This window comes from Amphibalanus amphitrite, unplaced genomic scaffold (genome assembly GCF_019059575.1).
Source record: "Amphibalanus amphitrite isolate SeventyFive unplaced genomic scaffold, NRLGWU_Aamphi_draft 001766F_arrow, whole genome shotgun sequence".
NCBI lineage: Eukaryota > Metazoa > Arthropoda > Thecostraca > Balanomorpha > Balanidae > Amphibalanus > Amphibalanus amphitrite.
Window position 1 is genome coordinate 78,442 of NW_024883259.1, and position 27,082 is coordinate 105,523.

Below are 27,082 nucleotides of genomic sequence, written 5' to 3' on the forward strand. Positions count from 1 at the left end.
TTTCTGGAAAAGCTATTATCGCGGAATTGCGTGCAATGATTGAAGGCATGTGCCTGAAGGAATTCGGTATTGCATTCTAACCTCCTCATTTCAAGATCGGATGCAATTGCATTGATGTAGTGCGATGTTTATATTTTATACTCATTCCGCGCGGTACTACGCTGTACGCATCGGACATATCGCGGTCTAGCGCTCAGCCACTTAACATACCATTCAGTCCCAGCTCTACAACCTAAAGAACTCTTGGCTTTACCCCTCATCCTCCCCTCCCCTCTGCTCTCCTCGAATGCTACACAAACCTTCAGTCAGGACCGGCCAATTGTCCTGTCTCCAAGGTTCTGCTCTGAGCTCTCGCTTACTGCCGTAGGGTTTATCGCCCCCGCCCCCGCCCCCCCCCCCCAACTCCCTTCATCGCTTGAGCCTGAGCGGTTAGACTTCGCCGTAGGTTGCCCGTTTCGGGCCCCTGGGGGCCCAGAGAAATTGCGTCGCATCGAGTTGGGGGAAGGGGGGGAGTGGGGAGGGGCACCCGACCTTGCCGGAGGCGACTCATTGTCTGAGCGGGGAGGGGAGGGGGGGGGAGGGGACTCTGGAATAGCACTCCGGCTGGGGCATTGTACTTGAAGTGAGGAAGATTCCATACGACGGCCCAACTAAGTTCTTTGGATTAAGATGGATCGAAGGTGGATTTAAAAAAAAATATTTTGGATATCGTGGATACTATGGGTATCGTGGATTATGGAGGAAGTGGAGGACAAAAACTGAAAACCATTCGCCATTATTGGGCAAAGGGCAGGATGATAAAAATAATGGTTTCGGACATTAGCGTGCAAGAAGACGACAGGCTATCGCTATCGTACCGATGAGGTAGCGAATTCACCTGACTGAGTCTGTCTGCTCTAAAATGCCCTAGCTTCGTAGTTCCTGGTATGGTTTTAATTAAAAACGTCTAACGAGGCACTGGCGCCCACTAATGTGCTTGGTTTTTAATTTTGGGCAATGTTTGTCGACGAACCTTGCAGAGACATCTATGTACTTGTTACACAAGACTTCCTATAATCCACATAGCATTTTAAATGTTTATCTGTGGCTGCGTTTAAAATGCATTTCATCGATTCGTGGACCCCTTCATGCTCAATTAATCTGATGTCTTGAAGAATTATGAAACCTAAATTCACCAAATTTAACATGACATCTGAATGCGACGCAATTTTCCTCCGTTCGTCCAGTGAAAACACGTAAGTGCCAGACACGTCAACCTGGGACACCAATCTATCGATTCTGGCAACGGCCATTATTGATTAGGACTGGCTGAGTCAGATCTGGCGATTTCTGACCCATCGTCCGTCAATCCTGACCAGAGGGTTGGACAAACTGTTGGAGCTGTGCCCCCACATGGCTAGGCGACGTCTTATGTCCCGTATGATGCGACAAATATTCAGCTTGATATGTTCATGTTTTTTTCGCCACAAAGTTATGTTTTAGCGAGCGAACAGTGCGTAGCTTTTAAAGGGTTTACACAGACTAGGTATAGTAATAAAGATATATTTCACAAAACAATATTTTTGTAGAGTTTATATTTCTTTAAATGTTTTGCTAAATTTATTTCGTTATATATGTTCTTAATGGATTTTATTTTTGGCACTGTAGCATCATCGTTCAGCATCGCGGTCATCGCAGCCAATTAAATGACTGATTTCTTCACAACTGCCAAACTCGGCCCAGGACAATTAATACATTTGGAATTTAACCAAAATATACCAGGGCCATACATAACGTCCCGGGACTATTGTAGGTATCTAAACCTATGACTCCCATACGACCGCTAACCCGTGACCGTTCAATGACCTTGAAAGTAATCCTCCGTGCACCTCCCGCCGAACGTCTTTTTCCATCATCTCTCTGATGGCTCACTGATGGATGGGCGTTGGGAGCGCCCGCGTGATGTGATAATCACCAATCAGCCGCTCAGAAGGCCCCGTGGTGTGAACGGGCGGCGATAGACTCTGGCCGAAAGTGGAAAAGTATTCTGTTTTATATGGCCTTTGGTTATGCTTTTTGGACGTGTGTTTGGGGGAGGGGGAGTTGAAAGCAAATGAGTCATACATAATTTCATACAGTTTCTCGCATTGTCTCGATTTATTTAGATAGCAGCGCTTTACTATTATTTTGACAAAATGTGAAAGCACCACGGCAAGATATTTTGCCTATATGAGTCATGACGTGCATGCACCAGTAAAGAAATTGCTTGGTTTTCTACATTTCTTTAAAAATGATTTATGAACGTTACTGAATAAATTTTGTATTTGCACCGATCACGTCCCTCTACAGGCCTACACATAGCATAATTCGCCATAACACTGCGTTACAGCCCAGCTTGTGCCCCCAGGTTTGGAGCAATGGGACATCAAGAGTCGCCCTTCTCACCGTTCGCCGAGGCACCTCCGTCTAGGAAGGAAACATCCAAAAAGGTGGGCCGTGGTAACTACACACTAAACAGATGCTAATCTGGGGCGGTGTCCGTTGTGGCACGCACTTCCGCGTGGAGTTTTCGAGGAAGCCAAGGTCAAGGTGCTTTTGTTCAGGTCGTAACTGATCACAGCTCCGAGGGCATTTGGTGAATTTTCAACCTTATTTGATTTGCTACTCATTGGCAGTGTCTTATCACCTAAGCATTTTATGCTTTGAAGTTGTTGGAGCTTCATTTTCTATTTCTTTTTCTGTTTTTTTCTTCAAACATTGGCTAACAAGCAACAAGCAAAACGAAGCAGCTCGCCGAAGCCACATGAGTGGTAAAGTGGCTCGCCACTTTAAAGCATTAGCCAGCCAAGAAATCCTCCTTTTATCGGACTTCTTAAGGCCTCTGGCGACGTCGCATGACTTCCTTTCGACTGCACGAAACGATGCTATTCATAGGAAATGGCCTGGTGTCAACCTGTGAGAGGCCTCTTCCGTATCGCGGGAGACGCCACCACTAGGTCACGTTCTTGGCTTAGTGCCAGTCAAGCCTGACATTCTATTAGTTTCCTTGAAATGATAAACGTCAAAGAACACTCAGCATTTTGTTTCCGACGAATTTAGCGCAGATATAACGCACTAACGAACTATTCTGTTTTGTTTATCGAATTTCTTCAAATTGACTAAATTCTGAGTCGCCAACTTCCTACAACTCCCTGATAATTCTCGATCAGCATACCTTATCACCCATCTAAACATAATCAACGTCGAAAAAACATCTCCCACGTACACATCCAAGCGCAATCGAAGACGACAACACGCTCCGCGAAGTTTCAAGCAGGTGCCCCAGTCTCCTGAGTCGCGATGCGGTCTCCTTGCTCGGTGAAGGTCAGTGCTACTTCCTGCTTATATCGCCAGCTGGCGACCTCGCCCTGGCCACCACCGCGTGAGAGAGCACAGCTCTTTGAAGAGCCGCCACGGGGTACCCATGGGTGTGCTTGGAGCCATGCCATGCTTGTCGATAGGTGGATGAAAACATGATCGGTTTGTTGTGATCGAATGTTGGCACGCTAGATATTTTAACTGCAGTCATGTGCGCAGAAACCGCGGGGAGGTGTTTTTCACATTTTAGCTGAACCTTTCGCTAAGGTCCACGTTTTCAAGGGTCTTTTGAAGGCTGGAAACAGCGCTATGTAACACGACACATTTAGACAAACTCACACAATACATATAATCACTCCGCATTATCGCAGGACAGCATAACGATGTCTACTGATTTATCCACTGTCTTACGCGTCTTGTCAGTGTCCAAAATCACTTGAGAAATAGCTTCTGGTAACAATATCAAACGCTCTTTCGTAACCCGTAAGTGGCAGAAAGTCTTCTGTAAAGAGACACAGTTACAAAGGCTATGAGATTGAAGGTTCTCAACTGATATTATCCCCTGGGTTTCGCTGTGAGTTTCATCTCTTAGTACCTCTAAGAGTGCGCCTGTGAGTTTATCTCTCAATGTTTATGAGTGTCCGTATGAGTTTCTACATGTGGCCTGTGTGCTTCCACTGCTTCCCTACAAGTACCTTCATTAGTGCCTCTCAAGTGCGCTTCTATGGGAGTCTCCACGATGTGGCCTATGAGTGAGTCAGAGTGCCTATATAAGATGACCCATAGATGGCCGACATCGCCTCCACACTTCCACAGTCTGGCACTCAATACAGCCGCGACAGTGTACCAGTGACCGGCGCCAAACGGGTGTACGGAGTGCCTCTGGAACAGCTGGTCATCGCCGGACACTCGGGAGTGCCCCGAGTGGTCGCCCGACTCTGCCACTTCATAGAGAGACATGGTGAGTGCACTTATATTGGAGGAGTGCCAGGAGTGGCATTATGCGGTGGAATGGGTCTCGTACACTGCTCTATATATCATAGTTAAACATTACGGTGACGGTGACCTGCGATTTAAAAAAAAATGGTATTGTAGCGCATCATATAAAAGATGAAAACTTACCTCGTTATGAAATGAATGCGCATGATAAATGTGTTACACACTTATCGTGCAACCATTTCTCTGCATGAGGTAAATAAACAATTAATACATATTTTACTTATTGGGCACCGAATAAATAGACAAATAAATAAATATTATTTATTTTACGCCGAGCCCGATCACATAAAAGCGCAGGTCGCGTTGTTCTAGCCAGTAACGACCGCCGTTACGAGTCCCTGAGTCCCGCACGCTACAGGTCAAACCCACGCGGGCTCGTGAATGCTTCCTTACTACCTCAAACCTGCCCCTCGAGAGGCCCATTCGGGACCTGCTTCGACCGCAATCCGACTTCGTTGTGTGTTGGTCTTGCAGGAATGCAGACGGATGGGCTATTCAGGACGCCGGGAAATCAGCGTTCGATTGCCAAAATCCGAGCGGATTTTGACATGTATGGAGACAGCAACCTGGAAAGATATAAGGTAAGGGAAGATCACAGGTGGGGAGATACACCGAATGATGGGATGTAGTGCGTGTTAAAAAAGATGCTTCATGCTTATGTTTTATTGATGCCTAGATAAATGGCATTTCCGCCTGTTATAAGTAGCGTTGAGCACGAAGCGCTTACGCTGATTTATTTTTTGGTGTGGCACTGGATCTATGCATTTTCGTCAGACTTCTCGCTTCGTGAGCGAGATGGCGCCCAAGCGCCAGCACTTACTGCTTGTGTTATGCAGATGAAGTGGTTAAGCTTGGAAGCACTTTGGGACGTCCTCTGTGACTTTGGTTCTCTGACGTCATAAAGATCCGTGTGGATTTTAGACGAGGATGGCGCTGTTTCTGAAATACCCGAGGGCTGCTAAAGTGTTCGGTGCAGTCCGGTATTGTTGGGGGTTGTTTCAGTTTGCGAGTACGTTCTTCGAACTGCCTATTTGGGATTCAGTTGATCACTCGTTCGCATTCGTGTCTTCATTTTTGTAACCAACGCGCTTTTCATTGCACGTAACAACAAATCTGTTTTTCTTTACGAAGGCTCAACGACAGCTATTTCTCTTCCTCTATTTCATTCATGACCCATCGGTAATACTATGCTGTATTCGCTATTTCATTTATATATTCACGAGAACGCTTTAATCATCACTTCAATTTTCCAACGTCGTCACATTTCAGAAAGTAGTCTGGGACTGTGGATTTATGAGGTCATTTCGTCGACTACTTTTGGCTCTCCTGTCTCCACGGCCAAATGACACACCCACGTCACTGCCTGTCGCCAAAACTGAGCCAAGAAATGTCATTTTATGTTTGGTTTCGATTTATATACGCTGATGGACCAGTAGGATGAGTGTTGCATGCTTTGTGGATTTACTTTCCAAAGATCTTTGCCTTTCTCAGACCAATGGGTGACTTGACTATGACCTGCCTTGAATGTGACTGACTCGAATATGACAGACTCGAATATGACAGATTTGGATATGACTGACTTTGATATGACTGACTTATACGACAGAATTGAATACACCTTAGTTGAGACAATACCTGACCATGACTAGCAACATCTGTCTGCGATCAGTCCACCCCATACCCTGTCTGCCCTGACATCACATGTTCTCTCTCACAGGACGTGGCGGCGGCGGCCGGATGTCTGAAGATGTTCCTCCGCGAACTGCCGGAGGCGGTCGTTCCAACTCGCTTCACTGAGGACTTCGTGGCTGCCTTACGCGGTAAGTGGCCGCTGGGTGAATAAGAAATCCGTTGGTGCATGAACCTCTGTAGGCATACCGTCTATCTATGGCTGATGGTAATTAAAAGTCTTGAGAGAGTGGAGTTGTGAAGGCTTGGAGTTTCCCATCAGTTATGGAGGGCCGGTTGAATTGTTGGAGGGACTGGAGACTGGCAAAAGCTGCTTACCGAGTACCTATGCGTGCCTTTCCAATCTAAGTGCTCTTTTTAGGCTAAGTGCTGGAAATATTGGGGGCGGGCGACCTCTTCGTCCTTTCTTCGAAATTTGAATTTACAACTGCAGTGTGGAGACTGACCTGTGGAAAAGCTCTGATCACCGCGGCTTTCGCTGACCTTATGGGTAGCCAGCTGGGGCATTCCACGTCAAACCAAACACCGAAATCCGTCATCCCCTTCGATTTTTCTGAAAATTTGTAGGCAGACTGGGCATGGTTCAAAACTGAGTTACGCATAATATTTTCGAAATTTGATAACGTATCGCTGAGATATAGGTCATCGAATATAGCGAAAAATGCCACACATCAATTTTTTAAATGGCTATAACTCTGGTTTCTTTTTTATATCAAAATGATATTAACAGGGTCTTATAGGCAATTGATAAGGCTTTGATTTTTAATTATCAAATTAAATTGAAGTGACCTTGAAATGCATTTGGCCTTGAATTAAAACAGAAAAATTTAAATAGCAAAAAACACGTCACCTTCGATTTGGGTAATTTTTACATATTATGTCTGTCACAATGTTCCTAACCATCTGTGAAAAAATTGGAGTGGGCCAATGGGCCATTCATAACTTTCGCGGCAAACGCCGTTTTCATGCATCAGCATCACGCAACCGCGCGTGACCTTGAAAGACAGAGTCAAGACATGCTTGCTTGTGTACACTTTCTGAAATGAATGATTGCTGATTAGTGATATCCCAAACTCTGCGAGAATGGAAATGCATAGTCATCGTAGTCAAGCATTCACGTTCCATAGTAAAAGTGTCTCAGGCAAACGGTATTTTGCGGTGAATTTTGAGCCGTGTGGAAATGCATCATGAAGTAAATTCAACGAAAACATTATCACGCAACGATATCTTCACGTCTTTTGATCTTCACTATACGAAAGAACATACATTTTTTAGTATGTATGGGGAATTTCTAGTTAATCCAATAATGAATATGGCAGTTAGAGGCCTGCTAAGAGTAACATGTCGCCGGCTGAGGCGGGCTCGGCCGATGCGAGAAACGCAGCAATCACAATTTTGTGTTTACACGTTCATATTTCAATTGTTTACCAACCGATTTTCAAAATTCTTTCACCATGAGATTGCCTGTACATTTCTTAGTCTTCTCACAAAATTTGACGCGAATCGAACGCAATCAGCGGTAGGGAGCGCGATGTAAAGACGGAACCGTTCCGTTCCGTCCCGGCACAGTCTACAGTCAGGCGGCGCGTAGCGGTCGGCGCCGGCTGCCGCGTCGCCGCGGCGACAGGATGTTCACTTTACACCGCTATTACTAGAACAGTTGTGAACCGATTTTCTTATTGCTTGCACGATGAGATGTCCAATTCAATTCTTGACAGGTAGCCATAATTAATTTCGCATTAATCTTATGAGATATTGGCGAAAAACAGGAGGGGTGGGCGAAATTCGTTCTTCCCCCTCCACTGCGCGTGCTAACATACGTTTGCATATGTGCAATTTTCTTCAAAACTTATGAATGGCCCACTCTAATTTTTTCACAGGTTGTTAAGAATATGGTAGGCAATAAAATATAGGAAAATGAGCCAAATCGAAGGTGACGTGTTTTTTGCTATTTCAATATTTGTGCTTAAGAACAGAGTTAAGCAAATTTCAAGGTCATTTATTTAAGTAGGTGCAATTCTAAACAAATGCTTAAGAAATTACCTAAACAGTAAGGTTTATTTCATTCAAATCAAACAAGTACAACCAAAGTTATGGTCGTTCAAAAATATAAAGATGCAACATTTTGCAAAAATTTGATGCCCTATATTTAGAAGACCTGTGGTCAGAATGTGCAAAAAAACATCAATGTAATGTCCGGGGCCACACAGAAACTCGCTCACAAATTTATAATGAAATCGCTGATGGTAAGGTGCAAAACAACCGATTTTTGTTCGATTTGACGTGGAATGCCCCAGCTGCAATGGTTCTACAACTGTGATATTTCTCTTCTCTTGAGTCTCATTGCATGGTCGGCGCAAGATTTAGACGACTTTTTTTTATTTATTTGCATTGCTTCTGAATGCAAATGTGCCAACAGTCTTACACAATTCACGAGTCTATTGTAGAAACTTCATTCCCATAGCGTAAAGAAAACTGGATCATCAGTTATTCTTACGTGGAAAAGATCTCGATACGAGGATCAAATGCGGTGCCGCGAAAACACAAATTCATAAACACAGCTACCTACCTAGTTAGAATGTCAGGGACACAGTTCCTTGCCCAGACTACACACAAGACGTTTTCAGACTGTCACAGTTTATATCTGTCCCGCTCCCCTCCAGCGTGACGTCTTTTTCCGAGAACTGTGTTTGACACAACCCAACCCCTGCGGCCGTTGTCAAGGTCACGGCGGGGGCGGAGCGCTGCCATGCTTACTTCAAATTCGATCCTTGTGTTGGCTTACCGCCAGGACGGGGAGAGGGAGGGGAGGGAGGCGCCTCTCACACTCTCCCACAACGTCAGAGGCTATTCCGAGATCGGGTTGGGGTCCGTGACCTTGACCTGACCTCTAGCCGGGAGCGGCGGCGGCGGTCGGTGCCTCGTGCGATGGCCCGGGCGAGCTGAACTTGTTGCAGCCTGAACTGCCGTCGGTTGGCTGTGTGGGGTTGGTTTGGAGGCCTGGGACGGATCGATCATGACTGGGGGTGGGGGGGGGGGGTCACGTGCCCGGGGGGGAGGGTCATGGGCCGAGCGGTAGGGAGAGTGATGGAGAGGAGAGAGGGGCTAGCAACAACGATAGAGGTGGCGAAGTGTGGCCAGGTGAGGTCTGTGTGGGAGGAAAGAGGGGGAGCTGGGGAAGCGACAGAACAAGGGAGGAATGGAGAGAGGAGAAAAGAGAGAAGAATGAAGAAGGATGCGTGTGTCTATGGAAAAAAGGAGGATGAGTTCGTGATTCATTCAAGCTCTTACTGCTAAGAATAATTACCAATTTGTTAATGATGACCCATTAGTGGATACTTAATGGTAAATTATATCGATGTGTGCTAATTAAATTATGAAAAATATATTCGGATCGTTAAGGGTTTCATCATCCGATCGCTTCCATGACTTGATCGATTAAACTACGGGCTTCTCATTATGAAAGATATTTCTAGCGCCATGATGCCTTGGGCTGATAACCTCAGAAATAAAACTACTGCCATCATTTGACTGTTGAACTTGTTCTTCGAAGGTATTGAATATTCGACTATTGTGCGGCGCTATTTCATCTAGACTTTCCAGTTTCCAAAAGTCTTATACCTATGATGTTTAGTAGCCTTATCGCTCTTTTGTTTAGTTGCTAATTCAATAGCTTTTCCAGTGTCAAAGAGCATGCGGATTTCCTGAGAACCATCACATTTTTTGGCATTCAATTACTTCATCCTCATGATATTATTCGCCTTCAATTCATGTGCATAAAATGCTTTCAGCTCCATCATGCGCATTGGGCGAATGTTCTCCCATCCCCTCCCTCTTAAACTACCTCTTCACTACTGCAAACTCAGACCGGTCTGAGTTTGCAGTCGGAAAACGGTGTTTTCCGGTCGGAAAACACCGTTTGAGTTGCCACACTTTACTGCCCCGAACTGCGATCTGCCGATCTGCGATCTGCTGCGATCTGTGTCACGACCCAGCGGCTGTGAGGTGCCCCGCCTCCAGCCGCCGCCACCGCGATAACATGCCTGGCCACGGCAGCGGCGGCGGCGGCGGGATCGATCCTCCTGACTGTGCCTCCCACCCCCACCCCCAGCCCCGCCCCACCCGACGACCGGCGCCGCCCCCTCCCCACGGCACGGCGCCGACGACTGGCTGCCCCGCCCCCTTACCCAGTCGGCCGCCCCGCCCCCCTTACGGCCAGGAGCGAACCTCTGTATGGGCCGGGTAGGGGGGAGGGGTAGCTGATCAAGGCATGGGTTGGGTGGATTCCACAGCTTTGCAAGCTATCTCAATTGAGGTCCAACGGCTCACGTCAGGGGCTGGGTGGATTCCACACTCCACAGCTCTTTCGAAGCAACCACAATTCAGGCTTGGGAGGGTCGAGCAGCTCAAGGCACGAGGTAGGCAGATTCCACAGCTTGCAAGGGGAAGAGGGTGGTCAGGACTCCGGAGTAAGAGCCGAGGTGTTCATTAGGTCGTCTTTTGCGCATACAGGCTTGGGGAAGCTACTGGGGGTTTGCGAGATGTGCATGATAAAAATGAGGTTGGGTCTGGTAATTTAGTTTTCATCAAATGTGGTTTATTTATGAATTTTGCGTGAAACAGTTCGGGGAGGGGGGGATGAAGGCATCGGCTCTATGTCTTATTTCTTGGGGCTTAGAGTTGTTGCGAGTTAGTTGAACGAGCTTGTGTAAAGTGTATTTTAGATGGAAAGACAGTCGCTTCTATACCGTGCAAAGTCGAAGTTCACCCGTTAACTTTTTCCCAATAATGGTTTGTACACAGAGGCTACACACGGTACTTTTAAAGCACGTTTGCTATACATTTTCCGTGATCATTTGTTCAGCCGGAAATTTGAATGCATCATTTCCTTCATTTATTTCTTTCTTCCTTCCATCCAACGTTTTCCTATTAGTCGTAATGTTCATGTGCGCTTCCTCCGCTTTTCAGAGAATATCCGTCTTTAGGTCATGTCCAGTGGTAGGTGGTTGTCGAATTCATCTACATGTCATTTATAAATGGCGTATATCTCAAAGGAAATCCATGTGCCATTACCGACCAGTGAAGCAATGTGAGCGTAGGACGTGATAACTGATAAGCTCTATGTCCGGTTGCATCACCGTCCACAGGAGATGAATTGCGCGGTTTCTATTTTGGTATAAGAAACATTCCAACAACAATTGAATGCACAAACTGCATGAAGTGCCTCATTTCGAGCGAGCACAGTAGCGCAGGGGAGATGCATTGAATGTTGTGATCCTAAAAAAGCATGCTCCGGTGTAAAACTGCTGGCGGAATTCAGATAATTTTCCGGAGACGAGAGATTTTGATGCTGTACGATACTTAAACGTTTTTACTAGGGAACGAGCGTGCTCTTGGTAGCCGGCTTCAGTCTGCTAGTAACTACTGTCCGACTCCATGCTCAGTATTTGCCGTCTCCTGTGCTTTCGCTGTTTGCCTGTGCTTTTGTTATCTGCTGTCGCCATTGCTGTGCTGCCTACTGCCACTGCCTGCCTTGAGTGCCTGCCACTGCCTACTTGCCACTGCTGCCACTTCTGTCTACTCCCTTCCGCTATCCCTGCTGCGTTCTGTTCTGGTCCGTATATGTTTTTTTTTTCTGGCCAATCAGGGCTCTGCCATTCGCGGATCGTTATCCACGCTTAGCCTCTGATGTCTGTCTGCACGCTAGGCGGGCATTACTGACCAGACCGGAGATGTTAGCTGATAGGGAACGGTCACGACCTCCCGAAGTGTGAGTGCGTGACCCGTGCTCTAGCAGACGTCAAGGCTAAAAGCACTATTTTTGGGAAGTTTTGGCCAATGTCATGTTGATGGCGTTTTTTTTTTATTTATGGAACTTGTTCGGCTGATCCCATTCTGTATTTTTTTGCCATTTTTCGATTAATCACTTCTTCCCATTTATTAATAAAAATGTGGAATTTTCGCTCGTTTTTGTGGATTGAATTAACACGAATTTGAGAGATTTTTCTTATAGAATTTCGATAAAATTTCCTTCCAATTATTACAGCGGTATAGCGACCCTTGGGCCTTACCTTGGCTACCTCACTTAGCTACCTAGAACGCAGTCGTGGGCTGAACACTCTAAAGAGCAAAACAATGCCAAACAATTTGAAGGCCGTTATCTGACCCAGTGACCCATCAACCAGACCGTGCCGTGACACTGAACCCCGCCACCTGACGTCACAGTGACGTCACGCAAACCCGCGTCACGGCGCTCTCTCGACTGGGACAGCCGGCAGTCAGCGGTCAGCTATAGGTCAGCGGTCAGCCCGGTCAGCTGATATTCCGCTGACACGGGCCGCCCGGTGCCAGCATATCTGACAGCGCCGCCGGTGTTTTTACCATCGCCCCACGCCAGCGGACGGCCAAAGGTCGAACGCTAGCGTGAATATTTTCGTATTTGTGGAAACGAAATAAATAACCAACAAAACCAAGGAAATAGTAAAAGAAACCACCAATGAAGCAGTTTGAATTCGTATGTTATTTTGCTGATGGGAAGGATCTTTTAGTTATCTACATGAGCTAACTCAAGGCCCTAAAAGCTAACTTACAATCAACGCAAACTATCCCTGCTTACATCAACTGATACTGTTGACTTTTTGAGGTTGCGTAACACAAGTTTTGTATTGTGTGAGACGTAGTCATAAATTACCGATACCCATGAGGCCATGAGACATTCTTTCTGCAAGCCCTGTTGAGCTATCAAACATCTGCATGTTATGTAAGCTTCTGAAATTTTCAGGTTTCGTGCGGCGCTGTCCTAGAAGGAATGTCACTGGCTTTACCAAGAGACTTTGTAGTGCCTTTAATATTGCACGAATTCCTGTTTGTAGCAACGGCTTCGGAAGTGAACACTGAACTACCAATAAAAATTAACCTAGCTGCTAGGATATTTACTCAAACTCGAGGAAATATACACACGCATTGCTGAGTTATCTATGACTTCCAGATACACACACTGAAGTCATTAGCTGGTATATCCTTTGCATTCCCCGTTAATCTTTCCCAATATCCCTCAATATTTCAAAACAGGCCTCCTTTACATGTTTCCCCGGTATAACGGCGAATCGTCACAATCGCCCTGCCTCCTTTTGTCGAAGCTGGACGGAATTAATGCCGCGCGTCTCCTTCCATTTCCTACCCACACCTATCCTGAACCGGACTCCACCTGTCGCGTCCTCTCCTAATTCTTCATAATCTACTCTCGACCTCCCCAATCCGACAGGGTGGGACCGATTTGAATCGTAGGGTGGCCAAACTGGTTTCAGAAGCGACCGAACACGTGCCAAAACACGTGACGTGGCCTGGTGGGAGCGGCTTAGTGGGATCAATCATAACGGATTCCATGTTTTTAGTTTCTTTTTTATGTGTGTTTCATCAGCGTAGGGGACCTGCCAGCGTGGGTTTTATTTGATATTTAGTGATGGAATGATGGATGCTGTTCTTGTTCTTCAGCTTATTTCTTTTGCTTAGTTCTAACAGAGTGCGCTTTGGGCTTCTTAGCAAATGTTTACCGGATATGATAGAAATGCCCCCTTCGCTTCCAGGCGTTATTTTTTCCACACCATCCCCCTCCCCATCTACCTTGATTATTGCGCCACTTATTGACTAATGGTCAGCGACACTCATGAAGGTCAGTATCGCCTCTCCCACCCGGCTGCGCTGGTCCGATGGACGGAACCGTGAATAGCTGGAACTGGACACCGGTGACTCGGCAGTCGCACAGCGCTGGAACTGACCTGTCAGCACCACTGTGCACATTTTGGGAGTGACTCGTTCAGTATGGTGACCAGACCAGACCATGCCCATCGCCACGCAGCCACTAGTGTTTAGTTTGGTGGGATGGTGAAACATCAGACTTCCCTGCCGTTTTGGATCCGGCCCGAGTTGAAATTCGGTAAGAATGTGGTCGGTTTGAATGCCCTTACGACGCGCTTGTGGACTGAGTTGTGATAGCGATTCCTTTTGAGATGAATGGAATTTTGCTACTCTCGGCCGCATGACCGATAGCTCTGCTACCTTGAGTTCCACCGCCACTAACGACTTTGCTACCCCCGGTTTCACCGCCAAACGGCTTTGCTTTCTTTAACCGCACATTCCCATATCTAAGGCTCCACAGTCCACAATCTACGGCCGTTGGCTCTGCTTGGCTCTTCAGCTGATGATTCTGCTGAACCCAGTTTACCCATAAAAGCCTACTAATGAGAGATGTTATCCGATACATCCGGTCAGTCTTCACAAATCACTCTAGCTGTATCGACCTGCTCCCGACTTTTCCTTTCTTTTCGTCTTAAGTTATTCGTCTTTCCGTCCTTGTGATCGGCCTGCCCTGCCTCTATCCGTTGCAATTCATTTTTGTTTATCTGTCATTACAACGTTGACCGATTCGTCCCACGGAAATTTGTCCGAACCGATGAACTGTCTTCCCGTCGGTCACGGTTGTCAATGGTTGATCAACAGCCAGCAGTGTTCAGGCTCACTCCCATTTACGTGTGGTTGCATCACATAACATTCCCAAGCCCCAAACAATAACACTTATGACGAAGTTCTGTGTCGAGTTGGAGTTGCAGGATGACCTTTGACATTCGACAGTTGCACGTAGGACAAAGAGGCTCCTCACGTGACCTTGACTCTCGGATCGATGACCTTACAACGTCACATTTGTAATGTCGACCAAAGTTGGTGTTCGTATTGAAACTGACAGGGAAGGCGATCGTATATGAGGTAGGAAGATCGGTGTTTTTGAATGGCGTCTGCGTATCCGCGCTCCCCCCCCCCCCCCGCCTCTATAGGTTTTCCGCAAAAAGTGGTATACCGACCGGTAAACTCATGAGAACGAGTGGGGAGGGCGGGAGTGCGCGGGTTTTTTTAGTGAGGGAGCATCGCATATATACCTGGCTAAAACTTGCCATGCGGAAGTTATTACTTGGAAAAGGTTGAATGTATGAGGGTTGTTATAAGGCCGTGCAAAAATGCAGCATAGTGGACAGGTATTAGTATGAAAAGCTTTCAATTGATTTGGTCTCTATTAGCCGTTTTCACGACGGCTATCTGGTACACATTTGCTTCACATCTGGTGCAGAATGCAGATTAGGTGCAAATTTGGTCAAATTAGGTTCAGTGTGTCTCTTAGTAGCTATCAGCTAGGGTTGTACTTATTGCTTATAAGCCTGATTTGTCATAAGAGAGCATCATCGGTTAAAGCACTGAAATAAATTCATAAAATATAGATATTTACTGTAAAAGAGATTAGGTGCAGATTTGGTCAAATTAGGTGCACTCACCGGATAGCCCGTCGTGAAAACGGTTATTATTTTCTGTCCTAACGACTGTGGTTGACAGTGGCACCATACTGGCTCATTACTTTTTTCACTGGTGTTATCTCGTTACCCATCGCGTCGCCGTATCCCATTCCTCATTATCTTTCCGTAGGTAGCGTCTGTTACCGTCACATTCTGCCTATAATGATCATTTGATCCGTAAAGGTGGACAGAATCTATTGTCGTCATACAACTGGCAGAGGTGTCGGATTTATGCTAGGTAGATACGCCGTCTTTGGTCTGGCGTGTAGGCTTACCGTTCTGTAACGAGAGTGTATTGTAGCTATGGTATTTTGTTTCAATCATAGCGTTTCGTATTAATCGAAGTGTAATAGATGTGAGTGGTTGAAATGGCGTGTGTCGTTTGGTAATGCGTTGATTTTTAACTTGGGGATTGGTATGAGGGGAAATGTTCAATATTTGGCATCGGGCATGTTGGTAAAATTCGATAATTGTCTTGATTGTCTGTTACCTGTGTCTCATTCTCCCACCTTTCACTCACTCACTCACTCACTCACTCACCCACCCCTCACTCACTGTCCCCGTTTCTCTCCGATTACAGAGGAGGGGAGCCCGCCCCGGCGCTGTGAGCTGCTCTCTGCGCTGGTGCACTCTCTCCCGCCGGCTCACTACGCTCTGCTCCGGTTCCTCTGCTCTTTCCTGCGCCGGGTCACCAACTTCCACAGGTGGGTGAGGCAGGGAGGTGAGAGGATATGTCAGAGGTCAGGGTCAGAGGTGTTCCGTAGGCTTATCACCGGAAAGTCAAAGGTCAGGGTCAGAGGTTTTGGTTGTTGCTGGGGGGGAGTAGGTATCTCTTACCTGTAGAAGATCGTGAGATCAATCCCAGCGACCAGATGACATAGTAAGGTCAAAGGTGCTCCTTGCGTGTTTTTTTTTTTTTCGTTGTAAGACAAGTAAAATAGTACGAAGAATGAGTTAGAACTGAAGACCCTAATGTAAAAACTTTCAAGCAACATCTTTACGATGCCGGTTTTTTTACGTTCCAGCTACCAGATTTATCCGGTTACGAGTAGCAGGTGCCATTCTATGATTCAACATCCGAGCATTGCAGGTGCCTGTATGTTGCACCTGTGCCCCGCTGCTGTCAATGTGACTCATCTTATCACCGGATCAATATTGGCCGGGAACGTGCGATGGGCAGGGTTAGCTATACGAGCGCTGGGCTCCACCCGGGAGGCTAGCGTTGTCCGGTGCTGACACCTATCGACAGCGCTAGAATCTCAGCTGCGTGATGGCATGTATGTAGGTGTCGCTAGGCAGCGGTAGCGTAGGGCAGGGCGTTCAGAAAACGAAGTGGTATTGCAACATTGCAACAACATTTTGCAACCAACTTTGTGATGGTGGGCGGTGGTTGGTAGTATTGCTTCGTACTCTTGGTGGCTGCTCTAAACTTTGTGACTGATTTGGTGCTCATATAGCGTGTTGTAGCGTGTTTATGATCGCCCGTATTAGGTACTTTGCATCTTATCGTTAGCGAGTTGCCAGTTCTCCCTTCCTATCGGGCCATTGGCAAGGTAGAATTAAAAGGGGCATTTATCATATATAGCAATTGGAAACCAATGTTTCGTTGGTCGGAATAATCGGATACCAATTTGTCGTGTACCTTATCAAGCTTAGAATGCTTGATGCTTTATTGTTATAGGTATGTCCTCCCGTGATTTTTCTGAGTTTCTGCCCTTTCTCATCCCCCTCTCCCTCCCCTGTATCGTTGCAGCGCTGTCCATATGTCAGCCGACACACTGGGCATCATATTCGCCCCCAATGTGTTTCGTCTCTCCGCAAGGGAAGGGGGCGCCCCCTGTCTGGAGCAACAGGCCGCCATCAACCGAATACTGGCCCAGCTCATACACAACTACGACAGAGTAAGTACGACTCGATAGAGTAAGCACGAGAGCAACAGGCTGCCACGAATTGTATACTGGCCCAGCTCATACACAACTACGACAGAATAAGTACGGCGGGATAGTTAGTATTTCTTGCCTAGAGCAGCAGGCTGCTACTTATATGTATACTTGGCCCATCTCATACACAACTACGATAGGGTAAGTACTACTCGACAGAATAAGTACGGCTGGATGGTTAGTATTTCTTGCCTAGAGCAGCAGGCTGCTGCTGATATACTTGGCCCACCTCATACACAACTACGACAGAGTAAGTACGATTTGACAGAGTAAGTACGATTTGACAGAGTAAGTACGGTTTGACAGAGCAAGTACGGTCAAAGGATCAATATTTTCTAAGCGCACCCTTGCATAGAGCACAAGGCTTTCGCCAACCAAATACTGGCCCAGCTCATGCATAACTACAACAGAGTAAGTACTAAGTACGGCTGAATGGTTAGTATTTCTTGCCTAGAGCAACACGCTGCTACTAATGTACTTGGCCCACCTCATATACAACTAGGACAGAACGACTAGGAAGTACGACTTTTTTAAATGTTCAAGTAAATGTTCAAAGAACATGCAAAGAACATGTAAATGTTCAAAGAACATTGTTCAAAGAACATTTACTAACCTCTGCTCAGAGCAGTCGTGCAATTGGCATTACGGCAGCTGGCATCGTTAAAGAGAAAAAACTTCTGCAAGAACGACGTTGCAGCTTGACATAGGTCTATGGTGTGGATAGCAATGTTAACGCTGCGCATTGATGCCATTTGCAACTATACATATAAAGTCGAACACACAGACAATCCTACACAAAGACACAGGTAGAAAGACACAAAAACAGACAGACATACAAACTACAGACACAGAGACACACAGGCATTAACACGGCGCTGCAGCGGAACTATCACGGGATCTTTACAGAGCGGCTTTCATTCCGTCAATGTCACCGAGAAATTCTACCCGTGAAAGGACTGCCTGCGTCAGCCGGCCCGTTGTAATCTGAACTGAAGCTTTTTACCTTGGGGCGTCTTTTTCCCATACCAAACACATTGAGTGAGCTTGGCCATGAGTCTGAGCCATGTTGAACGTTACTTTCGAATGGGTATTTAACATGAATTCCTGCGACCTTGCCCAAAATTCCCTAACCGTTACACAATCCGCTTGTCGTGCTTACCTTATTTCTTGTCCTTTTTATGACAAGGACATGCATCTTGATATGTTTTTAATGTGTAATGGTCGTAGTGGTTTGGTTACTTTCACATGTTAGGGACTGTACGAGTATATTTGACCGATTTTATGTATGTTGCGCTAAAATATGACACATGCCCTCACAAGATATGTTGTTGAAGGTTTGGAGTGGAACGAGCAATTAGAATTGAGAAACTTCGCGCACTTTTTAGTTTGCGAAGTGTTTTATTTCTAATTCATAATACAAGCATTCTATACCAGTAAAACGCCTTTTGGGCGAAGAACGAGCGAGCGAGATAGTGAGCCCTGCACGTGCGGAAGGGCGAGAGGGTGCTTCCAACGGGCTTGTGCAAAGCACCCTTCTAACTGGTCGCTAGCGGTGTGCCAAATTTGAACGCAATCGGCCCAGCCGTTCCTGAGATCTGGAAGCGGCATTCTGCACGTGCGCACGTGCAAACGGGGTCCAAAATGACTTTCGCACGGCACCCTACTAACTGGTCCCCAACCGTGTACCAAATTTGAGCGCAATCGGCCCAGCCGTTCTCGAGATCTGGAAACGCCCCCTGCACGTGCGCACGTGCAGTAGCACCCTAACCGCAGCACATGGAAATGCATTGCCTGGTGGGTGCCTACCTGTATGCCAAGTTTCAGCAAAATCGCCCCAGTAATTACCGAGTTACTGAAATGGGAACAAATTTGGCACCTCTTATTGTTGTATTTTGCACGTGCACTGGGGGTGACCCACATGCATCGAGAGTATCCTACTTTGGGTAGAAGGGATGCTGCTACCCTACAAAAATTACCGCAAGTCAATCGCCCAAGCGGCTGCTGAGATATGAGCCTCTCAAAATCACTACTTTTGCAAAACAGCTGGAACACCCTTGACTTTTCACGTGGCACGTGCCACGACTGTCACTGAGATGTATCAAAAGTAGTCAATTACGGGGTAGAAGGGATGGGGCTACGCAACAAAAAAGACCGCAGGCCAATCGGTCCAGCGGTTGCTGAGATATCAGCCTCTCAAAAGCGTTACAGGCCGGGCCGGGCCGGGCCGGGCCGCTCATACTGAGATTTTTCCGTTAGGTATATTGAAAAGACTCACTTCGCTCGCTGCGCTCGCTCGCTCGTAACAATATTCTAATAATTCTAATTCGTAATATACCGTATGTCAGCCACAGTCTGTCTCGTTTACCTATAGTTCCAACCTTATTACCAGTAAAACGCCTTTTGGGCGAAGAACGAGCGAGCGAGATAGTGAGCCCTGCACGTGCAGAAGGGCGAGAGGGTACTTCCAACGGGCTTGTGCAAAGCACTCTTCTAACCGGTCGCTAGCGGTGTACCAAATTTGAACGCAATCGGCCCATCCGTTCCTGAGATCTGGAAGCGGCATTCTGCACGTGCGCACGTGCAAACTGGGTCCAAAATGACTTTTGCACGGCACCCTACTAACCGGTCCCCAACCGTGTACCAAATTTGAGCGCAATCGGCCCAGCCGTTCTGGAGATCTGGAAACGCCCCCTGCACGTGCGCACGTGCAGTAGCACCCTAACCGCAACACATGGGAATGCATTGCCTGGTGGGTGCCTACCTGTATGCCAAGTTTCAGCGAAATCGCCCCAGTAATTACCGAGTTACTGAAATGGGAACAAATTTGGCACCTCTTATTGTTGTATTTTGCACGTGCAGTGGGGGTCACTCACATAGATGAAGAGTATCCGACATATGGTAGAAGGGATGCAGCTACCCTACAAAAATTACCGCAAGACAATTGCTCAAGCCGCTGCTGAGATATGGGCCTCTCAAAATCATTACTTTTGCAAAACTGCTTGAACACCCTTGACTTTTCACGTGGCACGTGCCACGACGGTCACTGAGATGTATCAAAAGTAGTCAATTACGGGGTAGAAGGGATGGGGCTACCCAGCAAAAAAGACCGCAGGCCATTCGGTCCAGCGGTTGCTGAGATATAAGCCTCTCAAAAGCGTTACAGGCCGGGCCGGGCCGGGCCGGGCCGGGCCGGGCCGCTCATACTGAGATTTTTCCGTTATATTGAAAAGACTTCGCTTCGCTCGCTGCGCTCGCTCGCTCGTAATTACCGTTGTGTTTTGTTTCAGATCTTTAACGACCTCGGACAGCGTCATAGGCCGGGCTCCAGCGAACCCCCCAGGTAAGTCCCCCCCCCCCTCCTGATTCGGGTGGCGACCCTTCCCCCAGGTAAGGTGGCGCCCCTTAGAAAACCACCCGTTTCAGCCCTCCTTCCCCGGTTCAATCACCCAAATGAGGCACTGATCGGTACATGTTATAGTCGTGGAATGTGTGGAATGTGGAATAAATTGCACACTTTAGATGCATAAGACTCACGTCATTAGGAAAATATAACAGAACCCGAGATATAAAGGGCACTGATGTATGATAAAACATAATTAAGAATGAATAACAGTGTTGATAATTTGAGTTCTCTTAGCTTCATGTCCGTGCCATTTCCCTCTACCGTTCAAGGCGTGGCTAGCGGGACGCACAATGGTCCCACTGCTTGACCAATGTCCACACATTCTTCACACTCTATTTGTCCTGATAAGTGACAGTTAGGACTTACGTCTGGACAAGTGTCTAATGACGTCAGTACTGAGTTTACTTACCCATCGACCAGCACTTATCTCCACTTGTGTCGGTTTCTTATGCTAGAGTCGGCCAGGCCTCTTGCACTTGGTGTGGCTACTCCCGTCAGCATGGGTGGAGAACCTGCCCCGGCCACCCCGGCCGTGGCCGGGGTAACTTTCAGCCTACCCCGGCGCGGCCGGGGTAACTTTTCTACTCTTGTAAATCCTAAAAGCTGTCTCCATACGAGAAAAGAAAACTCACGCTCTTCGAATGTTGACTTCCATGGGCGTAATATTGCAAATCAGGTAGGTATTTACCATTTACTTAACTTGCCATAATCTCCAACCCTAAGACCCGCGTGTGGTCGCCAATGCCAAGATTGCTCTCAAATCCTGTTCAGTTTCGAAATTTTGGCGCGCCTTCGGCGCACTTTTTCAAAACTACTGCTTGACCTCATTGCCTTCAACTGACCTGCCACCAACCGCAACCACACCCGTTTATGAGCGTACCCGTCAGGGTGCTCATAAACACCGAGCGGCCATCATGCCTCGAACTCGGACTGTTGTAACCGGGCCGCGTGCTCTCGCCACGCGGAATCCAACGCTCTAGCAACTGAGCTACGAGACCGGGACCGGTCGATATTCCTGGATCGACTCCCTGTTTGTATTATAAGAGCCGCCCAACATTGAAAAAGGCTACGCCCGTGGATGTCAGTGACCTATTTTAGTGCTTTGCTTGGTTCGATCTGTCAATTTCTCTGTAAAGCTTCTACTATGGTGAGTTGTCTTTTTGTAGCTATTTTGAGACAATAAAAAGCTGAAAACGCAACATTTAGGTACTCAAAATGGCATATGGTTTGGTTTGGGTTCGGTGTGAAATTGGAAGTTTAAGTAAAAAGAAATAATAATTTAAAAGGAAATTGCCTTTTCGATCATTCCAAAAATGTTATGAATAATACGGTGTCGGATACAACGCTCATCCTTGAGCAAACACAGCATTCTATTCCATTCGTCAGAATAGGGGTTTGATGATGACCGTTGAGAACAACGTGAGTGTATCGTCTTCCCGCGACTATCGGTCGCCGGCCGGGGTAACTTTTTCAAACATTCTCCACCCATGCCCGTCAGTGTCGTACCTACTGCTTATCAAGAGGGGCCCCTCTTGTCCTCTTGACCGCTGGAGAGGCGTCTCTCGGCACTCGCTGCCCCCCCCCCTCCCTATTCAGTTGTCCTTTCTACACGATTAAAGGGACCCTCCCACCTTCAAAAAAGTTAATGAATTGGCACGAAAGTGATGTCGCTCGGTTCAGAAAGAGCGAAAACGAATATCTACCAAATTTCATCGAAAAATATTCACCGGTTTTCAAGATATTAGACTTTTACTTTTGTTTACTTTTTGGGATCTCCGCTGTTCCTATACGACTTTATTTGAAAGTGCGGCATTTGTTGCGCGCAAAGCAGCATATACCACCGCGTGCTACCAAACGTTTTAGTAAAAGATTTAAAAATCGTTAGATCTCCGCTGACGTCACAAATTCTAAGGGGGCATACCAATGCACTAGCCCCTTAGAATCCGAAAACTGCAAGTTTGAAATTCCATATCTCCGAATTAAAGCATTTGTCGATGTTGTGAGTGCCCAAACCGGTATTTGCAGGCCATGGCCACCAATTTGGCTATCTCAACTCAAAACTAATGTTAAGGTGGGAGTGTCCCTTTAAAGTGTGCGGGTGCTGTATGAATATTTTGCTTTAAAACTCATTTTCAAGTCATGTTGATCATTTTATGTATACAAAGTCCGGCGTTGATTTATTCTTATAAGAGACTTGGGTGTTGTCTGGTTTGAAAAAAGTACATGCAAGCCATGGAATGGTGTCGTTGGATATGACTTATTTAACTGGCTAAACACCTTTGACGACCCACCCATAGCTTTCTCGCACCGCGTCCTTGGCGTGCATCTTTCCCCCATTGCCAATGCCGGAATGCCAATCGCCATACTAAATCGTCGCCGGGCTGGGCCCCACACACGGGCTTCTGACGTCCGGGAAACTCGGGCATCGGACGCGGTGACACCGAAATGGCATGTGACGACGGAACTAATATCGACTGCGACGCGACGGGCTTGGTGCGGATTTTTAGTCGGTGATGGGTGATTGGGGAAATGGGTGGGGCCAGATGAAGGTTAGGGGGCGATTAGGGCTTTTTTGTGGCGCTTGTATTGATAATTGTGTATTGTCAATGAGTATTGCACGCGATGAACTTGTGGTTTGCATAATAGGTTGTTTGATTGTGCTGTTAGCGTTTGCATCGAAAATCTAGAAGTCCTCCTCCTCTCCACCTTTTAAAAGCTTTCAAACTCCGAAATTAAAAACGATGCTTGTTATGCCCTTCCATTTTTGCAATCATTCTTGCTCAATGCTCATGTTCAACGTATACTTACTCTCGACTTCTCTGCACAAACTGAGCGGCAATTAATAGCCGTAGAGCTGTCCTCTGAACGCTTATATCTTCATTTATTTCCATCTATTTTCCAGCAGCGGCCGAGAGCGGGGTGACGAGAGCGACGCCAGCGCCCCTAGCGGAGACATCCAAAAGTGAGTACCGAACCGCCTCGAGGCGTGCTGTGCGTTGTCCATGTGCGTGTTTTGGGAGTGGAGATTGGATTTTACACACCGGATTCCTAACTAGCAGTGTTAGAATGGAACACCTGCAAAAAGTGGCAAGGAAAACGACAAACATTTTTCATGTTTTAGTTTATCTTGAGGCTTCGGCAGTCGGCAACATTTGTTCGTCTTTTATGTAATTCAGTTATTATGGCTAAATGCACCTTATTAGAGGCCATTGCACTCTCAAATGCATTGATGTACAACAAAAATCGCAGTAACTGGGGCAATTTACCGGAAAATTAACGCACAAAGTAAGTTGACGCCTGTAGTCAGCTGTAAAATGAATGAACAAACGATGACTTATAAGGTCAAATAAAATACTCCAAATCCACACGACTAATTTGTAACACTTGTAACAACGTGAGCGCCTGCCTCCCGTTCATATTTCCTGCTGCTGCCCTTGACAACGATGGTGTAACACCCATGAAAGACAGCTCGCCAAAGGCGCCTCACACGGATGCTTGAACATTTTTGGATTGACACCGACTGCTATCTGCGTTGTTTCGACGAGTTTTGTCGTCGGGAGACCTGGCAACACCGCCTCACGTGACAGATTTTGTCGTCATCGTTCGCCGGTTTGGAAGCTGCTTTTTACCAGTTTGTGTCACGAGCGATGGTTCGTTTCTTTTATGGCAGTGGGTTGGGCCTTTAGAAGGATCTGATGCGACGTTGATTTTCGGACTTGTCCAGCGCCTGATTGTCTGTTACTGGGCTTAAATAGTTTGATCAATTATTTTCTTAATGTGAGTGGAATCATTGATGTAAAACACTATTTTCTTAGATATTTTGTTGTTGTCATTAGTTGATATTTTTGTCATTAGCCATGCTCCTTTTGCGTAGCGTTCTTGTCATGCAAAAATGGTCTAAATGACAAACCCGAAACGTTGTTTTTTATTTTGCATTAAGTTTTCCTTCAATAGGGCTCACTTATGACATTTGGATGGCTTGGATAGGTTCTACTTGGGGTATATTAGAAGCGACAGTCACCATTCAGTCGGTTATACCCTTCCATACGTTCGACCCTGTCCTATACACGCATGAGTATAGCATTGCAATGTTTAATATCGGTCAAGGTACTCCCGTGTCTGATTTTAAGTCACCCCGCATATAATGTGCAATGTGCATCTATCTCTCTTCTAGTCACGCAACTCACACAGATGTGTCATGGCCGCTGCGAATTATAAACTGCGTCACACAGCTTTTGCACATAAACCCAGACTCCACACACTAACAATATCCGCTGTACGCCACGGCTAATCCATTTCCTGTCTGGCTGGTCCCATAAACATTGTGCGTTGAACTGGTAAAATCCGGTTAGGACTAGAACAGCTGACCATTAGCTGGCAAACAGCTGACCAGTGGCTAAGTGTAATCCCTGGGGTCACGGCCGAGCATTGGTGCAGCTTTTCCCATGGTTTGCTGTATGGTTGCAGCAGTTTTTAAAAGGCTCAGTCTGTCTGGCGCCTAGGTGTTTTGGTTTCTATGGTAACGCGGCATGGAGGGATGGTCATTGGTCAAACTATACGAATACAAATATGTTTTGTGCACCTCACGATAATGCTTTGTGTTGAGCTGAGCCGCTTTACTCCATTTTAGAGCAGTTTGGAGGTAACCGGGTTTACCGGTGCTGCTTTGAATTTTACGTCCAGTTGGTTGCTTGCTTGTGTGGTGAACAAGGCTTTGAAACAATCCAAAACAATGGCTGCCTGGCTAAATGCACGTGGAAAATGTATTTGGTCATAATTTTTTTATCTCGATGACTTATCAATATACAATGTTTTAGGACAAACAGTAATCAGCGTGCAATGTATACTGTTTAGTGCGTATATGTACTTAGCATTAGGGAGATTCTGAATCATACACGATAATTATGACTTTGTAGTTTATTATCTTTCCGGATCTGTACGTATCGATACGATTGCATTATCTTAGCGTACTACTTACTGGATAGATACGGCAATCTGGAGAGTCTCAGTTTGATGTGGGGTGATGTTTTGAACCTGTGACAGCCTCAGTATTTTATTTTCGCTGCGTAGGTAAGGGAATCGGCTCTTTGCAGTGCGCCCCTGCAATACAATTAATCCTGTTACATGATTGCTCCTACTTCAGACTGAAACCTGAGTAGCTACTCGAGTGAGTGCGACAGCAAGAGCACTGTTATCCACTTTACTCAGCCACTCCATCCCTCCTTCTCAGCAACTCGACACACTCATTTATGGCACTGGGCTGCGTCGGGGCATCGACAGCGAGGCCGCCACCGCACTACAGCGCTTCCTCATCCAAACTCATCGCCTCTAACCTAATACATCCAAAGTCCAATCCGTACCTAGTCCAGTCATGACGGCGTGTTTGACGCGCAATATAACGCACGTACTGCCGGGGTTGCGGGGTTGCGGCTCGGCATAGGGCGGTAGGAGTCTTATTTAGTTTCATTCATTGTGTTACCATTCTTTGCAAGCGGCGCCAAAGAGTTAAGTGCGTAGCACTTTTGCGCCAATTGCTTATGTAATTTATGAATTTTATGTTGTTGCAGTGTGAATAAATGCTCTCTCTCTCTCTCTCTCTCCACTGAACTGCGTTTCACGTATAACGATGTGGATTGTGTAGCGCTCGGTTCTTGTGCTTGACACAAACATCCAACAAAGGGTTGTCTGCGTCAACCGTGTATATCAACTTCATTCCATAATGATATGGTATACTCATTTTATTCACGTATTTTGAATGCGTAATGAGGCATCAGAGAAGACAAACTTTTCCGTCAAGTGCTGAACCATGCTGCACACTTGCCGCAGTGTGCAGCATGCTGCACACTGCGCTGTTCGGAGGGCGCTGATGGTTGCCTTCAAAATTTTACTCCAGCTGTTTAGTAGGTAATCTTTTCTCGGTTTTTGAATTTCTGCGTGAACGAACCAATAAGCCGTGGCCGATATTTCCTCGCTCTCAACGCGCTCTAAAACTCCAACAAACAAGCAACTCTCGCCGATATTAGCCATTTCCAGTAACTGACATGCTATCGATATAATGAATACAGTTTATGGTATGGGTAGTAAACAAATGATAAACACGTGCGTTGCAGAATCACTTCATCATTCGCTCTGCTTCCTTGTTTGTGGGCGATGACGGGTGACCTGACCTGTCACCTGTCACCTCAGCTGTCAAAAAGGCTGACAATTGACTTGCCACGACCACAAGTTGTAATTGGTGTGACATTTTCTGGCACACGTGGTGTCGAGCTGTTGGTCTGGACTGCCTCCGCCTCTTGTTGCTGCCTGCCTCTAATGCCTTTTCTAGAGACGTAGCCTTTCCGTAATGCATATGCTATGTAATGTATTGTGGTATG

General features: G+C 46.6%; 1 protein-coding gene across 4 annotated transcripts in view; it reads left to right on the plus strand.

Annotated features, from left to right (window-relative positions):
* Window positions 1-23,696, plus strand: part of LOC122375056 (protein FAM13A-like) — a 69,694-nt gene extending 45,998 nt beyond the window's left edge. For 2 of the 4 annotated variants that reach the window (XM_043354213.1, XM_043354212.1), the window contains exons 3-10: window positions 2,387-2,468; window positions 4,153-4,297; window positions 4,810-4,916; window positions 6,053-6,155; window positions 15,946-16,069; window positions 17,119-17,266; window positions 20,593-20,645; window positions 23,611-23,696. In XM_043354213.1, coding sequence (XP_043210148.1) covers window positions 2,397-2,468; window positions 4,153-4,297; window positions 4,810-4,916; window positions 6,053-6,155; window positions 15,946-16,069; window positions 17,119-17,266; window positions 20,593-20,645; window positions 23,611-23,674 — 816 coding nt within the window. In that variant the 5' untranslated portion in view covers window positions 2,387-2,396 and the 3' untranslated portion in view covers window positions 23,675-23,696. Of the gene's footprint in view, window positions 1-2,386; window positions 2,469-3,045; window positions 3,343-4,152; window positions 4,298-4,809; window positions 4,917-6,052; window positions 6,156-15,945; window positions 16,070-17,118; window positions 17,267-20,592; window positions 20,646-23,610 lie in introns of those variants that run through there. The other 2 variants (XM_043354214.1, XM_043354215.1) reach the window with 2 other exon arrangements.
* The last annotated feature ends 3,386 nt before the right edge of the window (window positions 23,697-27,082 follow it).